At 54.0% G+C, this 17,043-nt stretch overlaps 3 protein-coding genes across 7 annotated transcripts; 2 read left to right on the top strand and 1 right to left on the bottom strand.

The window, feature by feature from the left end:
* Positions 1-608: 608 nt before the first annotated feature.
* On the bottom strand, positions 609-7,149 carry CA14 (carbonic anhydrase 14). Of its 4 annotated transcripts, none has more exons than XM_081340707.1 (10): positions 6,845-7,149; positions 4,895-4,915; positions 4,441-4,620; positions 4,107-4,252; positions 3,371-3,466; positions 2,537-2,603; positions 1,826-1,983; positions 1,575-1,701; positions 1,342-1,362; positions 609-914 (listed from the first exon to the last, which is right to left on the bottom strand). In XM_081340707.1, exons 1-10 carry the CDS (start codon positions 6,900-6,902, stop codon positions 826-828), a joined length of 963 nt encoding a protein of 320 aa, XP_081196833.1. In that variant the 5' UTR covers positions 6,903-7,149; the 3' UTR covers positions 609-825. The 4 variants fall into 4 exon arrangements, with proteins under 4 accessions (XP_081196833.1, XP_081196830.1, XP_081196831.1 ...); XM_081340704.1 differs by having other exon boundaries at positions 2,537-2,711; XM_081340705.1 differs by lacking the exon at positions 4,895-4,915 and having other exon boundaries at positions 2,537-2,711.
* CIART (circadian associated repressor of transcription) lies at positions 1,652-15,119 on the top strand. Of its 2 annotated transcripts, none has more exons than XM_081340676.1 (6): positions 1,652-1,734; positions 11,101-11,653; positions 12,251-12,326; positions 12,870-12,948; positions 13,238-13,364; positions 14,413-15,119. In XM_081340676.1, the coding sequence occupies exons 2-6, from the start codon at positions 11,108-11,110 to the stop codon at positions 14,950-14,952; spliced, it is 1,368 nt and encodes a 455-aa protein (XP_081196802.1). In that variant the 5' UTR covers positions 1,652-1,734; positions 11,101-11,107; the 3' UTR covers positions 14,953-15,119. The 2 variants fall into 2 exon arrangements, with proteins under 2 accessions (XP_081196802.1, XP_081196801.1); XM_081340675.1 differs by lacking the exon at positions 1,652-1,734 and adding an exon at positions 9,640-9,713 and having other exon boundaries at positions 11,093-11,653.
* A 773-nt stretch (positions 15,120-15,892) lies between these two features.
* MRPS21 (mitochondrial ribosomal protein S21) lies at positions 15,893-16,901 on the top strand. The gene is made up of 2 exons (XM_081340892.1): positions 15,893-16,087; positions 16,628-16,901. Exons 1-2 carry the CDS (start codon positions 16,005-16,007, stop codon positions 16,806-16,808), a joined length of 264 nt encoding a protein of 87 aa, XP_081197018.1. The 5' UTR covers positions 15,893-16,004; the 3' UTR covers positions 16,809-16,901.
* The last annotated feature ends 142 nt before the right edge of the window (positions 16,902-17,043 follow it).

Here is a 17,043-nt window from a genome sequence, read left to right on the forward strand (position 1 = left end):
ATACTGAGTGAGACCGGCCCAGATATTCAACCTGGGCTTTGAGATTCCCATGGCTTCTTCTCCTTTGTCAACAGTGGAAGTTGGCAGGAGGCACAATAGTAACTTTGTGCTTAGACTTATAAAGGAACTGGGGGGAAGGGTCTTGGTGGTGCTGCGGATTCTCTTAGAAACTCCTTCCCACATGCCAACTGCCTCTTCCTGATCCTGCTGGGGAGGAAAATCAGCTGAGTAGTGTGGCAGGTGAGGGAGCCTGATGTTGGTTGGGCTAGTTCAGGAGTAGGCAACCTCAGCTCTTTTATGACTCATGGACTTCAACTCCCAGAATTCCTGAGTCAGCTATGCTGACTCAGGAATTCTGGGAGTTGAAGTCCATGAGTCATAAAAGAGCCGGGGTTGCCTACCCCTGGGCTAGTTGCTTCTCCAGACCAATCCTGCTGGTTTTCTCCCCCTCCCCTTCCTCCCCCAGCCTAAATACTTGTGGCTTCCTCAAAGAAGAGAAGATAGCAGGGCTGCAGGAGGAAATCTTGTCCTGGTGGGTTAGGGTTCTGCAGTGCCCTTTGCTCATGCCATTGTTGTTCAATAAAGTAGAAAAACACAAAGCTCGGGATGGGGCAGGAGGAAGTTTAATAAATATCTATTCTGTTCTTTTTCCAGTAAAATTCTCTTTCACATTCTTGGTACTCCACATGGCAAGGAATGGGGTGGGGGAAAGGATCGTTTGAATTGCTTGCCCCTCCAAAACAAAACATGTGGGAGCCACCCTTATGCTGGCACTGCGATGCAATTAGGCAGGAACTGGGTTGGTGTCCCACATTCACCTGCTCCTCATCGGGTTCTCTTTGCCAAAATCCAGCCAGCAAGGAAGACAGCCAGACAGCCCAAGAGCACTGCAACAATTATGGCAATGATCTCACCTGGAAAGAGAAAAGAGGGAAAGAGGCCATATTAAAGAGGTGATGGGGTGGGGGAGATGGATACATCCCAAGTTTTAAAAATGGAATGCACTTCCTCTTTGAGGACTAGGACAGTGAACAAACTGAGGTGTAAGCCAGGAAGTTCATGGCTAAAAAACATTTACTACCATAGTAGGTGTCGTTCTAGAACTCCAGAAAGGCAGTCAGGCTTGCCGGTTCATTTCCCATTTTCTTTGCATGATTATTGGAAGTTCTGAATGACAGAAACCCCTCCCCTCCCCCACCCATGGCCAGCTCTCCTCCTCTGGCTCTAGGGCAAAGCTGGGTTGGTAGGCTCCGGTCCTCCACCACCACTGCAGCTTGGCTAGCTGGCTGTGCGAGTCCCACCCGGCCCCCTTGAGCAAGCCTCACAGGAGGGGAGTCACACCTGCAGAGTATCCAGACGGCCCTAGAAGGGAAAGGAGAGAAACGTTCTGGGGGCAGAGTTGCCTCCTCCTCCCTATCTCCTTTCTCTTCCCCCCCCCCTTTATTTTTTCTTGCGTGATCTTTACTGCACCAGCCTGGATTTGGTGCTGGGCCAAATTTGTCCACCAGAGGGCAGTGTCCCCCTATCTCTACACGTGAGTTCTTGCACACCAGGAAAGCAGCTTCTGTACTCACCCACAGGGAAGGAGGAGAAGACCACGCGATGGTTCAAGAACTGGGGCACCCGGAAGTTACTAATCAGCAATTCTGAGGGTGTCTTCCCATCTTTTGTGGAATAAAGAGATTTCTGCAGCTTCTCCAACTAGAAAAGATGTGACTCAAACCAGTTACTGCAGTTTCCTTCCCCCCACACACATGCTGCCCCTCCCCCAACATGCAAGCCCTTTGCCTAAACTTAAAGATGGGCTTCATCTTTCAGGCTCTACCTGAGCAGCAGAGATGCGGGCGGGCTGGCGGAAAACTGTCCACAGGACACTCTGATAGCAAGGCGGGGTTGTCAGTGAACCACTGTAGCGGTAGTAGTGGCCCAGATGTGCCGGGAGCAGCTCTCGCACACTGAAGGGAGCAACGGTGACTTCTTGCTCTGGTGAGTTTAGGAGGTGGGAAACCAGAAAGTGACGGCAGACAAAGAGGTGCAGGGGGATGGGAGAGAGTCCCGGGCTGGCTTTTGGGAGCCTTTCTGTTGCGCCCCTGAGACTGCCTAAGGCTGGAGGACTGTCCAGTCTGGCCTTCCAGCTCCCAGAAACAGGCAGAGGGCACAGTGGCCTTTCTCCAGAGCAGCTCCCTGGCAGACGGGCTTTAAAGTGCTTGCTTCTGAGATGCTGGATTAGCAGAAGAATCTCACTACTGAGAACCACTGGGAATATGAAATCTACTTTCCAGCATTTTCCCCCAAGAAATTAATGATCCTGAATGTTTTGTTTTCCCTGTTACTGTAAAATGGATGTGTCTTTTAAGAAGCAAACTGCGAAGTATCTGGGGAAAGTGACACGTTTTGATCCTTCTCAGGAGCCCAAATTACTCACTGCGGTTTGGGTTTCAGGGACTCTGCTGGCAATTCCACTCTCTTGTGCTTTTGGTCTCCCCCCCCCCAGGCCAGCCCCTGCAGCCCCTCCCTATCCCAACAGACCCTCTACCTGCATAAAGGATGCTGTCCAGACGGTCCAAGATGTGGTTGTAGGCAGGATTCTCCACAATGTCAACCTGCCAGATGCAATGAAGAAATGACTTCTCTCTTTTGATCAGTGCTGGTTCTCTTTCTTCGTGCGCCCCCCCCCCCCAAATGCACGGTGCCTGCAGATGAATAATTTGCTTCATGTGGGTCAGAGGAGAAGTTTTAATACAGAAGAGAGAAAAAAGAAATTAGGATCAAGGGATCGGAGAAGGCGACTAAATGAATGGTGTCACTGTTTGCTTGGCAGCGTAACTGAAGCTTTACTAGGCAGTTTTTATTCAGGAAAGGAGGCTCTGTGGCAGCATCACGCAGGGATTTTCTAAGCCCAAGAGAGCTTCAGGCAAACTGGGCAGGAACACAAAATCGGTAGAGCTATTTATGGCTGAAACTTTAGATGGGACACCGATGTCCTTGGCTACATAAACCCATGTAGGGACTCACTTGGAAACTCTGCTCATGGTTTTGAAGTGTTTTGCTGCACCCCAAATGCCTTCTGTTGAAGACGTCAGCCCTAGACTGCTTTGAACGACAGGGGTGGCTGCGTCCTTTGTCAGCAGGGGAGCCCATGGCTCAAGTGACCTAGTCTGTGAGGAGAGCTTTCCTGGGCGTCCCCTGCCAGAAGCTCTGGAAGGACGTTCATAAACGTTGGAGCGGTATTTTCTTTTCAGCAGTCGGTAGGGCTGGCATGTGGCTATCTAAGGAATGTCTGGCATGAGGGAGCAGGGAGGGATCTGAGGAAATGCTTGACTGTTCTGGACAATGACCATGGCACAATCTCCACCCAGCAGAAGCTCACCTCCAGGAAAATGCCCAGCACCGCCAGCCCATCCGGTTGGTGTTTGGCCACACTCAGGTTGGCATACTTCTCTGAGTTGAAGTGGACCACATGAAGCTGAGGACAAAGAGTTAAAGGGAGGGAGGGAGGAAGAGCTTCGTGACTTTATTGAAATGTGGTGGACTTGGGGTTTCTTCTTGCGGGCAGCCGAGTCGGCTTTTCCTATGAGAAACGGCTCCGTCCCTTCTTAATCCCTACTTGCAGCCCCTGGTCAGAGGCGTCTGTTAGGGCAAAGTCCTCCTGAGGAGAGCTGTTCCATTTGTTACAGAAAAAAGAAAAATTACAACACGCCAGTGGCGAAGGAGAGCTGAGTTTCACAGATGATGTGACAGGGAGTACGTCTCAGCAGGACCCACAGGGCCAGAGTCCCATGGCATTTGGGGGCTATGGATACTGGAAAGGTCTGGACCAGTCCATGCAAGATGGGCACAGATAAATGGCTCCTGCCTTGGATACAGGGGAGGGCTGCTTAAACTGGGCTTTCCGGATGGGAAAATCTGCAGTGCCCAGAATTCCCAGCCAGCCTTTATGAGGATTCTGGGTGTTGCAATCGCCAGATAACTCCGGTAGAGCTGGGCTTTCCTTGCAGCTCTGTTCTCAGCCTCGGTCAAAGGGCCGATTCAGCCACCGTTTGTGCCCCAGCAAGGGGCCCGTCCGGGGCTGCCTGTGCGCAAGTGCTGCCCTGTAGCTGGCTTACCTCTGCTGGGAAGGCCTGGCCGTCCACGCGGTGCTCAGAGCCCCCGGCCCGGCTGTTGCTGCTGCCCCAGTGGAAGTGTAGCTGCACTGCTGAGTAGATGCTGGGCAGGCCGTGCAGGCGCAGCTTCTCGGGGAGGGAGAGTTGCACTGTGCAGGCAGAGAGCAAGGAGCCTTAGCTTGTAGCCAGTGGGGAGGAGGAACACTGTCACAAAGCAGATCTGTGGTATGGTGCTCTTCTAGAGTTACTAGTCCTCAAGGTGTGGAAGACAGAAGAAGCATTGTCTTCTCAAGCAGACCTTTGTATGATAAACAACAGATCTTGTGAATGTTCTCACCTGTGTGTCCATTATTGCTCAGGGTCAAGGAGCTGCTCCCAGGGTCTCGGTAGCCCTCTGGCTCAATGGGGGGCAGAGAGGGGTCATACTGGACCAGGTCTGTCTGGATATCGAGGGGTGACTGAGCCTGCCAGCCGCAGTCTGGATATGTGTCTGGCCAGTGCGTCTGCCCGTTGGAGCCTGGAAAAAGAGAAAAGGCCTATGGATCTGGGAAGCAGAAAGGCCCCCCCTCCTCTCACAAAATATTTGCTCCCCTATTCTGGAAGTGCCTGTTCCAAAGCCTTTCTTTCCAACTGGAGACCCCCAAAGGGCCTTTCTGGAGCACCGAAAGGACTGCAGGAGCCTTTGTCAGGGAAGAGGCATGTTTGGGCATCCCCTCCCAACTTTGCGGCTGCATTTGCAATTCCGATGAGCAGAGCAAGATATTGCGTGTAGTGTAGCTGTTTCTCCTCACCTTCGTATGACCAGTGGGAACCTGCAGCAGAAGGGGAGAGGAAGAGATTCTTGGCTGACAGCTCCAGATGTGGGGCATTTCTGCCTGGCAGGAGGAGCCCATAGCAAAGAAACCCACCTGTGAGCTACAAGACAGGGCTGGATCCCTCGCAAGGGGAGAAGAGCCCCTCTGAATCCCACCACAGACTGCAAGGTGACCTTGCCCCAGTCAGGGATGTGAGAGCAATTGTTCCCTTCTAGCTTGACAAGAGGTGGCTTGGCTGTGTCCATGGGAGGCCTGCTCTTAAAGGAACAGGCCCCGCTGTCTCCAGCCGTCCCTGGCCATGGCGTGATATTCTGATCTGCGTTCCGCCCTTTGCTGGAATTCTGCACTTTATTTCAGAAATGAGCTTTGGTTAAAGATCAGCTAATCTCCAGGGACCTAAAGGGGCACTGCCAGCAGAGACTGCAAGGCCAGTCTCTGATCAGACCTTTGAAATAAGGGGCTGTGTTTTATTTCTGTGTGACAGCCCCTTTCTCTCTTTTGAAAGGATGAAACCTGAGTTGATACGCTAGAGAAAAGAGGCTGAATTCTTCCATCCCCCAAAAGGGCAGCTGGCCGTGAGCAGACATGTCGCCTCCTGAAGGCTCGTGAGCTGCTGCTAATTTTATTCTGGCTTGAAGATGTGTGCTTGGCCTCCTCCCCAGAGCTCGGGAGCCAGTTGTCGCTTAAGATCTGAGAGGAGTCCCAGAGCTGAGATCCCACAGGTGCTTTCCCCGGAGGTCTAGCCCAGCACCCGGAGGCCTCTCTGTTTGGGTCTTGACACCCCCATTTAGACCCGACTGGAGACCGTGGCTTTCTGCCCCTCTGCCAAGGAGTCCTGATCCTGGCAGGTGCCAGGCTGGCATTTCCTTGCCGTCCACTCCCCTTGAGCTCCGCCCGGCTGGGCCTGCCAGAAGGGCTTGCGTTGGCGGCCTCAGATACAGCCTGGGAGTTGCCAGCCCAGACTGCAGTGGCCGAGTCCATGAGCCACGGAAAACAAATTATGCCGTAGAGCGACAGAGAGTTGAGGATGATTAATGAAGCGGATGAAGACCGCTCTGCACCCAAAAACCTCTGGCCTTCAAACGTCTGTGGAGATTCTCAGTCACCAAAGCTGCTTTTTCCAAAAGTCAGCTGGACTTTCTTGGGGTTTTTTTTTCCTTGAAAATGTTTCAATTCTTATCCAAGAAGCTTCTTCAGTTCTAAAAAGTCCAGTTGCCTTTTGGAAAAAGCACCTCTGGAATAGCTTTCAAAGCTCCCAGGACAGACTAATTCCCCACCTGAAATCTTCTCAGTTACAAATGATTATATTATGTAAAAATTTTATTCCTTTCTTATTACTCTGTTTTCCTCATTCTTTCCCCTTCTCTTGGCCTCTTTGAAACTTTCTTTCAAAAATAATGTTACTGTTTCTGTGCATGCTCTCAGGCAGCTTCTTTGTCAATATTTTTCCAGAGATTGTTACTGTCCCATTTTATCAGAGTATTTTCAGCTTCTTTCTGTCTTACAAGTGAAAGGTTGAGAGATAATTCTAGAAGCCACTGCCAGCGCCTGTAGGCATTGCAGCTTCTGGGAGTCCTAAGGGAGCAGAAGAGGAATGAGGGAAGGCCCTCTGCAAGCCTTCCGCCCCACAAAGAGCAGAAAGAGCGGAGTTGTTGGTAAACTTCGCCAGCGCTCCATCCAAATGATTAGTCTGAGAATGGACCCACTTGCTTTCAGAGAAACAAATAAGCGTCTTTTTAAAAAAATTAAAATGCTTGAGCAGCTCGGAGCGGTTACCAGGGGTAGCTGCATTGTTGTGTCCATTCGAGCTGCCAGAGAAAGCCCTCCCCCCCTCAGCTGCCTAATTGCGGTGGGTCCCCCTAGAGAAAGGCAAAGGGCCCTGTGAAGAAGCTGAGGGTTGGGAGGAAAAAGAAAAACGCCACTTACCCCCACTTGCAGCCAGGGCTTGGGAAAGAGTTTGCCAGAGGATGAGAACTAGCAACATCTTGGAATGTCAGAAAAGGAAAAAGCAGGTGAAATGGGAGAAAAATTCCAAAGAAATGGAGGGGTCCAGAGCCAAGAGGCGTCTCTGTTTGGCCAAAGATGGGATCTTCCACTCCCACATCTGCACCCCACTGCTTGCCTCTTTCCAGGGGAGTCAGGAGGTCCCCATTGGACACCGACCAGAAGGCGGCTAATGCCATTTAAGGTGGCTCTGGGCAAGCCAGGCAGCCGGCCGGCCGCTGAGGACTCTGTTCCTTAAATCACCCGTCCACCGGCCTGTAGAGTCCCAAATGTGTTTGGAGGGGGGGGGGAGCTGGCAGCGCTTGGCTCCCCTTCAGGCCTGTGCCAGCCAAGTCCCTGTGCAACAGGCCGGTTCTTTTCATCTGAGCTTTCAGGCAGAGATAGGGAGAGGGGCTGGGGGGGGGCTGATCTGGAGGAGGCACAGCTTTGGCTGCTGCTGCAGCTCTAAGGGGGGGGGGGGCTGGGGCCTGGCTCCAAGGCAGGAACAGTGGCAGAATAGTGGCCTGCTGAGCTTCCATGTTTGGTGACACAACATTTCAGCTGTTGTAGCTTTCTAATTTCATCTTGCAGAAGGAAAACGGTGTGGACATATTGAGCATTGTGGCTTGGTTGTGGCATCCCAGAGGCCCCTGCCTGGTCCTGGGGAGGCCTGGGTGGGAGAACTCGAGGTCTTTCTTGCTGCTATAAGGAGACTCCCCCTCATTGCAGCAGAGTTGTGGCTTGTTGAGTAAGAGTCATTTCCAGTCTGGTGCTTTAGACCTGCTGGACTGCACCTTTATGTCCCCCCCTTCCCCATCCTTGACTGCATGGAAGGTGTTGAGATGGGTTATGGTACACATTAGCTGAATTTGCTTATTGGCACTGTGGTAGTTAATGGCTGACTTGAGGTTCTGTGGATTTGTTTTTCTGATGTAGGAAGTGTACACATTGCTAAATCCATAATAAATAGTGAAGGATAAAAGAAAAGGAGTTGAATTTCAAAGAGAAACTGACTGGCAGACAAAGGGTTAAGCACGCGCACACCTCCTCCACAGAATACGCTTTGTTGCTTAACTGGGGAGAACAGCAAGGGCTGTTGCTCCCTGGAAAGGTAACCAATTGGTGGAGCCACAGCAGTGGGGGCCAAAGGTCCTTACAGCCAATGACCTTTTGGCAAAGAGCCAAGCAGAGAACCTCCCTTGATGGAATACTGGTTCTACCCAATTGGGGCCCATGCCTGGAGGGAAGCAGGCAGGCTGGCAGGCAGACCCAGGAAACTCCTTCCCTCCCTCGAGTTTGGGCTGGACCCCACCAGCTCCCTCTTCTGCGCTGTTTTTTTGCCACCCTGACAGAAAGCAGGTCACGATGACCCAGTTCCCTGCCCAGCATTTGCCAGATTGTGCCACGTCCTGCAGTCTGGGGGGTGGGGGAGCAGAACATGGCGAGGGAGCCCTTCCCCAATCATGCCCGAAAAGGCAAAGCAACTTCCCTGCAGAGCTTCCCTTGCCTCCGGGCAAGTGATTCCTAGCAGATCCTCTGCCTTTTGTGAAGGGGCAGAAGGAGAAAGGGGGCACCTGCATTTATTTCTCAAGTAAAAGGAGTGGGTTGGTTCCTGTGTCTTCTTCAGATCACGCCCCTAATGTGACACTTGCATCTGCTGTGGAACCCAAACTGCGAGTCAAGGTTAAAGCAAGGTTCTCAAGTGGCTTTGATTTAGTCACCAGGTCTTTTGCTCATTGGCTAAGCTTGATGGGTGAATCTAATTCTCAGTGACATAAAAACACAGCACAGACTTGAACGTTTCGCCAGCATTCCATGTTTTTGAGTTAACTGGAAGGAGAGGAACGTGTTGTTTTATGGGTGTTTCAAGCAAGTTGTGATGTTTTTGTAAGAGGCGGCTGGGGCGTTCTTGGCGCTTTGGGAAAAACTCTGGTTCTCTCTCGCTGTCCCCTCAGGATGGAGGCGCGTTAAATTCACGACGTTGCATTTCACCTCTACTAATTCGTATAATCCCGATTAACGCTTGTGACGATCACGGGATGTTCTGGCAGATTCGGGACTGCGCGTCCCCGAAGACGAACTGACAGAAGAGCCGAGTCAGGGTTGCGTAACGGGCAAGACGGGCTTTCGGGGACCGGAGGCGATTTGCTTCCGCTCCTTCGTATCGAGCGGGCAAGATCAGGAGAGTCGCCGGCGGGCTTCCCGCCCCGATGGGAGCCGCGGGGCAGGCGCGCTTCGTTGGCGGGACAGTTCCTCCCCAGCCGGAGGGGAGAGCTTCGTCCTAAGGCCGAAGGAGGGGAGCAGCGATCCAGTTTGCGAGCAGCCCCGCCGTCCGTTCAATCGCGCCGCCTTCGCTGCCTCTTTCGTCCCTCTCCAGCCACCCGCGCCGGTAACGGTCCGGTTCCGAAACGTTCTCTCCCGCAGACCGGCCAGCGAGGTGGGCCATGCCGGGGTGCGCGACGAGAGCACCGCGGCGGACACTTTGCACGCCGCTGCCACGTGCGCGGGGACGCGCCGGAGAGACACGGGGCGGGCCACCCGCCTCCCGCTCCCGCCCGCCGCTGCCCCGTGCGACCCGCGTGTCGCCGCCTGCGCCTGGCTCGGGCCCGCCAGCCAATGGAGACGCGGGCCGCCCACAGCTGGACCGCGCAGAGCCAATGGCTCGCCGGGTCTGCAGCGCCTTCGGGGGCGGGCCAGGAGGGGCGGGGTCTGCTGGCACGTGCGCCCCCGCACGTGGCCGCGTGGTCCGGGCCCTGAGCTGGGCTCGGCTTCCCTGCGGCCGCCACTTTCTCGGAGCAGCCCGGAGCAGCCGGTGGGTAGCCGCGGCGCGAGCCTTTCCCTCCGCTCGGGTTTTTCAAACAGGGCATCGGGCAGGGAGCAGCAGAAGCCGGGGCAGGGGCGTCCCCGCTTCGGGGCATGTGCAGAGCGCGCGGGCCGCCTCGACCGAAGGGCGCTGGGCCAGGCAGGACCGGCCGCCGGGCTGTCCGGTGGCAGTTTCCGCGTCTGCCGAATCGCTTCCCGATCGGAGGGCGACGGCCACGGGCGGCCCGGGACCACCTGGGAGCGATCGGCACTCGTGGCGGGGGCGCTGTTTCATTATTCCGGGCCAGGAGCGGCACCGGCGAGTGGGCTCGGGTGGGAGCGGCGGGCGGGCGCATTCGCAGGCTGGGCGAGGGCGGGGGGCACCAGGGCTGTGCGGACAGAGTGGCCGGGAAGTAAATCCCGGGTTCGGCTCGTTTCCCTTTTGGAGCCCGGGGCCGGGCGAGCTCGGTTCCCCAGCGGTGCCTTTTGAACAAGCGAGAGAACTTCTCGAAGGCGGCTTTGCAGCTCGCTGCTATTGTGAGGTCGGGGGGGGGGAAGCATGTAACGGCGGCCCCGAAAGCTCCTGTTCAGCCGGGGACGGAGGTGAGGTTACTGGCGAGAGACTCCCCCGAATTGTGCAGAGGCGGATTCCGAGTTGGGGCTTCGGTGCCCTCGCCCTGGCTTCGAAGTTTTGCTGGCTTCGCTCCTCCCGCGGGTTTCGCGGACAGCCGCCGGGACAGAGGTGTTCAAGGCTTTCCCTACTCCCGCCGTTTGGGGCCGTTGAGCCAACAGCCCAGGGCCGACAGGCAGCGTCCCCCCCACGTGGGGGGTCGGGGTTTGGGTTCCAGCACCCCTCGCCCCAGAAACGCACCGGGCGACTCTGGGCGGTTGGCGCTCTCAGGTGTGGGAGGGGCGGTGGTGAAGGGTGGGGGATGGGTGGCACTTGGAGCACCTGCAATAAATCCACCCTGTTTCCTCTGTGCTCCTCCCCCCCCCTTCTCCCTGGGAATGGAAATGCAAATCCTTTTCTTGAGAAAGGATAATGCTTTGCCCTGGGAGGGTGCAGAACACTGGCTGCTGCCTGGCAGCATGTAGCACCTTGTGGGGCCTGGAAGTGGCCATCCTTGGGAGCTGCTTGGATGGTTTGTGGTGCTGACCCAATTGGTAGAAACTGGTCCCTTCCCGTGGTTCTCTTCCTTGTGCTTGGGGACCTGTGGCTGCTGCTGCGATGTCTGGCCCAGTCAGGTGGTGCCTTTTGTCACCTGTGGCGTTGAGTGATGCTACTGCTTAAAAGAAGAGGAGGGGGCCTTTCAGTCCCAGAATGAGGGAGGGAGGAACGTTTTGTGGAAATAGCTAAATGCAGATGGACATCCCCTCCTTGTCTTTTAGCAATCAAGATAATCCATGGATGACACAGAGACAAGAAGCATCTCTTCCGGGGAGTCTTTCTATTCGGTGGAAAGTGCCACCAGTGAGGAGGAGGAGGGTGAGGAAGAGCAGCTCCTGTCACCAAAGGGGAACTTCAGAATCTTCCTTCTCAAGGATGGGAAGGAGGTGAGGCTGCCGAGACACGGTTGCCTCAATGGCCCAGGATTCCTCCTCTTGCCGGGTCTGCCTGAGCAGGGCCCCAAGCGTTGGGTGAGGCGGCCCCTTGGATTGCAGCCTCCTGGCTCTGTCTGCCACCACGATTCGGAGGGTCCTGGGGAGACGTTCCGTAGCCGCTGGGTCAGTCTAAATGGAAGCCTGCATGGACAGAGGGTAAACCGAAAGAGGGCCGAGGACGGCGGCAAGCTTCAGACCAGTGCCACAGGAGGCAACTGGCCCCCTCCGTGCCCCGTGGCATCTGTGTCATCACCTGGGATAAAGAGGCAGCGGAGGAAGGAAACGGCAACGGAAGAGACCCAGCACTCTCTCTGTTGGACAGAAGGGGACCAAGCCTTTGCCCAAAAGGTGAGTCCATTCACAGCCCCGGAGGGATGATGGGCAGCTAGGGATTTCTCTCTGTGAGAGGAGCCCCACCCAGAAACCCCTGGTTCTGATGATTATCGCATTGCTCCTTCCTTCTACGAGTGAAAGGGAAGACATCCAGTGCCCAAGAATCCACTGAGGATTTGGTGAGCAATTGTCACCACACTGGAAAGGATCGTTTTCACTTGGCAGAATGGTGGAGGCCACACAGCTGATTAGGTTGCTTTTCATAAGGAGGCACTGTTTGGTCAGTCCTCCTCAAGACCTTGGAGATGGCTTGGAAAGGACATTTTAGAGTGGGGGCTCTGCTAGTAGAGTGGCCATTCGGGCTGAAGCGGGGAATTTTGTCGGTTCCCAAGTCTTCTCCCACAGACAGGCCAGACTTCCCCCGTTGACGGAGACAGTGCCTGGGTCTGTGTTGTTTTATAAGAAAGCATGCAAAAGACCCAGGAATAAACATCAATAGGTAGTCGTCTTCTGTTCATTCCCAGATTTTTTCCTTCTTCCCCAGAGAACTGTTTTCAAATCTTCTTGTGCAGCTTTTCACACTTCACACTCTTTTGTGCTCCATTTTTACAGTGCTGGGAACTCCAAGGCTTTGTCCGCCCCCTGTCGGAAATTCTGAATCGCTTGAAAATGGGCTGCTTTGACCGAGGTTAGGAGCGAAGTGGGCCGGAAGCCCTGGCAACTGGGGGTTTGGAAAGTTGCAAGTGTTGTCCTGGAAGGAGAGCCCTGTTGGAGGCAGCCATGGGGACGTGTGATCTGGCCACTTTGACTCCAATATTTCTCTTACAGCCAGCCCTTCATAGAGAAACTGCCACAGCTTGGGGGATCCCGTCCCATTGTAATTCAGAAGCCTCTGAAGCATTGAGTTGTTATATAGCCCAACAGGTTTTCTTGGAGATCAGTCACTTCTCCTTCAGGCAACCCATTTACAGTCCCTCCCACAGACAGGTGGGGGTTGGAATTAACAATCAATGTGGAGAAGTCATAGAGAATTGATGAGATTATTGGCTGTACCTCACCCTTCCACTGCTGCAGTCTGATTCTAGGCAGCAGGTAATGGGGGAAAAGCAATGATAGTTTGCTACTCTGCTTTGTGGTTATCCCAAAAGCTGCTGGGGTGAGAGTCATTTTAATCCATTCAGTCATAGTTGCACCAACCACATTTACTGAGCTTTGTGTTTTGGCCTTGCAGGTTTAAGCAGTTTCCAGCAGAGCGTGGCCATGGATCGGATCCAGCGGATCGTTGGTGTCCTTCAGAAGCCTCAGATGGGGTAAGGGTCATTTGCTAACAAGTGCTGCTCAAGCCCCTTCATGTGGCCAGATGCCTTAACTGCTTTCTTATCACCACTGAGGTCCAGCTGTGCTCTTGCAGTTCTGGGGCTTGCCTTGTCATAATACACTTTTGGTGGGGGGCCCTCTGGACTACATTCTGCAAGGAAAGAGTCTTTTTAAAAGCAGTGCTGTAGCTTCGCTTGTGTGCTTTGTAGGTGTGTGGAAGAAGCTGCTGGCTCCATTACGTATGTGTGTATCACTCTGGTTTGATTTCCCTTTGGCTTGCAGGGAGCGATACCTGGGCACCCTGTTGCAGGTGGAAAAGATGCTCAAGATCTGGTTCCCTCAGATTCCCTTGAAGGACTCCCAGGCCAGCTACAGCGTGTCAGCCAAGGAGGCACGTGGGGCAGCTCAGGTGAGTGCCAAGATCGCTTCGTTCGCCTGACTTGGCTGGATTCGGTACATAACCCATTGAAATTATTGTCCGTAGGTAAACACACACTTAATCTGTGGAGCTGTAGGGCTTTGTCTGGGATGTGCTCTCCTTTCTGTATAGGGAGGGCTGTTGTTTTTTCCTTTCCTCGCTGGAACTGGCAGAAGTGGTTGTGTGTGTGTGTGTGTGTGTGTGTGTGTGTGTGTGTGTATTTGTGTTTCTTTCTCCAGTTGATTACACCTGCCTGCCTTGCCTTGGATTCATTCACTACTCTGTCTAGTCTTAAGTTAATAATGCTTCCCCTATTAACACCCCCTGATCCTGGACAATGATGTCCCTGGCCTCTCTGTTCCAAAAAGTCAATTTAGCCATGGAATTTGATTTGATTAAATTTATTTGCTATTCATTTCACAACTGTGGGCAGCTTTTGCCCTTGTTTCACCCCATAATGGTTCTCTTTGGACGTGTTGGACTCCCAAACCACATCCTGTGCTTCCTCAGAGAAATAGGCATTGTGGTCTCTGACACCTCTGGAGGAAGCCTTGTTGAGGAAACCACTGACATCCCCCAGTCTCTTGTGTGTAAAGCAAGTTTGTAAATTGCATGAATGGTCGTGATCATAAGGGACTCAATCCCCACTGACTGTTCTTAACATAGAAAAGACATAAAGAAACCAGAAGATAATTTCATGAATGTTGCCAACTGTTAAAACCGGATAGGGGCTTCTCACATCCAGGAAGGATGTTTAGCTCCTTTTTTGTGTCCGTGGTGGCGGCACAGTGGTTAGAATGCAGTATTGCAGTTACTTCTGCCGACTTCTGGCAGTTCAGTCCTGACTAGCTCACGGTTGACTCAGCTTTCCATCCTTCCAAGGTTGGTAAAATGAGGACCTAGATTGTTGGGGGCAATAGGCTGGCTGTAAACTGTTTAGACAGTGCTGTAAAGCACTGTGAAGTGGTATGTAATCTGTTATTGCTGTCCTGTTGAAGGGGGCTTGGGGAGTACTTGATTTCCCTACCATCTCTCTCAGTCTCGCTGTGTAGGAGACCAGATCACGGGAAGCAGAAGCGTGTCCATCCAAGATGACGTGCTGAACCTGTCCTCGGACCTCTCTTCCTTACAAGACCACGATACTGGGATTCGGCAGGGACAGCCAGTGCCCATGGGCAATGGGCCTGCTATGAACCTGGCCTGGATTCACACATTGCCCATTTTGAACCCTCTCCTGGGACAAGTAGACTTTAGTCAGATGAACTCTGCGCTTGGGCAGATCTTGTTGGGGCCAAACATGAGCAGTTGTGGAGTGGTTTTCTTTCTCCAAAAGGTTATGTCTGCACAGGCTGCTTCCAAGACGCTTGCACACAGCTGCCCTCCTAGCATGCTGTTCTCTGGCTCTGGGGAGACACCTCGCTGTCAAAGCTTGCCTGGTGTCCTGGCAGCAAGCAGCTCTGGCCCCAGAGGAACTCTTGGCAGCCTCTCTCTGTCACTGCCTCACTTGTCGATGTCTGCGGAGGAGCTGGTGGGGAGTGAAGCTTCTGTAGGAAAGCCTGTGAAATGCCACAGCTCTTGATGCCCCAGAAGATAAAGTCTCCCTGACTTGCAGACCGTCTTTCCCCTTCTCCACAAACATTTTTTTAACTTAAAACATTTCACGTATGTCCAAGAGAAAGCAGAACTATACCTACCCACAGGGTAGAAAACTTTAGTTTCAATAAAGACACTGACACAATGGCTGTTCATGAGGTTCATGGTTCTTTTTTCCATTCTTTAGACTAGGGATATCACACTGCCGGCCCGCAGGCTGGACACGTCATCTGGAAGCCGTGCCCACCCCGTTGCCAGCAATGGCAAAACAGTCCCAATACGTCTCATGATGTCATGTGAGGTCACGAGTTTCACATGGCTGCTTTAGACATTTATCTTCGTGATCTGATGCTAAACTATATTCTCTTCGCCAAATATGGCCTAACACTGGCCCTGGTATGCCCACACTTCAGTAAGGCACCAAGGCAGGAAAACAATGTAATTACGATTTATAATTAAGAATTCCTCTCATTCAAAGAGGAAATCCTGAGACTCAACTTGCATTCTCTTTTATAGTTAAGGGGGGGTGAAGCAAGAGCAAACAAAAAATGAACTGACATACTTTGAGAAAGGAGATTCATTTCCTTATTTCCTAAGAGCAAAAGGATTTGCATTTAGGGGTAACTACAGAGAAAAGGTGGTGGGAAGGCATGGTTTTATTAGTGGCCAGGGGGAAATGGTCCTTGGTGTGAGCAAGGAAGCGTGTATACGTGCTGGTGGATTCAACTGGTTGCTTTCAATGTGTCCTCCCTGTGCAGATGTGCAGGTGCTCCTGATCTGGGCTTTGATCCTGTGTGAAATGTGGATTCATCTCTGGAGTCTCACTCGATCCTGGGGAAATTTTCGCTCTGCGGGGCGGCCCGGCGGGTTCCGCGTTACCGGCTTGGGGGAGGGGGCGTTGCCACGGCGACATCATGCGGCGGGCGCTTCTACTTCCGGTTGCATGAACTTCCGGGCGCCGGGCGGGCGCTTCCGCCGAAATCCCCGGTCTGTGGTGGGAGGCGCTGCCCGGCCCCTCTGGCGGTCCGCGGGGTGGAGATGGCGCACCACGCCAAGTTCCTCGCCCGGACCGTGATGGTTCCGGGCGGGGACGTGGAGCTGGCCTACCGCGTGCTCACCAGGTAGGAGCGCCGCCGCCGCCGCCTCTGCCCTTCCGCGGAGAAGGGACGGGAGATCGGGGGAAGCGCTCGGGCCACGCGGTTCCCCGACGCCCAGGATCCGCGCGATGCCGGCACAGGGCGCGCCCGAGCCGGCTGCACCGGGGTCGGGTCCCTTCAGCTCCCGTGCCAAGGCGGAGGCGCGCGGCCGTCTTTGGGGCGGTCGGTGCGGCGTGGAAAGCAGCAGGGGTTCCGTCCGAAGGGGGCGTTAGACTGACGGCGGACCTTCCCGTCTGATCGGACTTCAGAGGAGATCCGGCACTGTTGCGATCTCCCTCTGGTTCCCCCCACTCCTCCCCTCCGGGGCTTATGCAGCTACCCGTTGCGCTCGACGGTTTAAAAATGATTGCGCGGGGGGGGGAGAGTCTCGGAAATCCTTAGGAAAGCCACGCAAAGCAGATAGAAGGCTGGAGGGTGGGGGGAAATTAAGCCCGATTTAAACTTGCGCCTTCGTCGGATCTTCCTGCCTTTTTAAAGAGACGGTTCCTTACTTCTGTTCTTCAGAGTCCTCACTATGGATGGAATTATCGACCACGTTAAGCGGAAGCGTTATTACGAGAAGCCGTGCCAGAAGAGGCGGCGGGAGGCCTACGAAGCGTGCCGGAGAATCTATAACTCTGAAATGGGCAGAAAGGTCAACTTTCTCATGAGGAAGAACCGCCCGGATCCTTGGCTTGGTTGCTAAGCCAAAGGCTCTCAGGGCGGAGGCTGCTTCCTAAAGAGACGATGCTTTATTTCTGGGAAAGGTTGTGAAGTCAATAAAATCGATACGATGTCACGCGTCTTCTTGAGAGCTGCTGTTCGGTCCCCATCCTGAACGCGATCCCGGGTGGTTGGCGTGGGCCGGGGACGCCTCTCCCTCCGGGCATCCGCCTTGCTCGGCTGAGCCGCGTCCGAGGCCGGGGCGCTTTCTCGGCCGC

The sequence above is a fragment of the Vipera berus genome (genome assembly GCF_964194415.1).
Source record: "Vipera berus genome assembly, chromosome: 16".
Lineage (NCBI taxonomy): Eukaryota > Metazoa > Chordata > Lepidosauria > Squamata > Viperidae > Vipera > Vipera berus.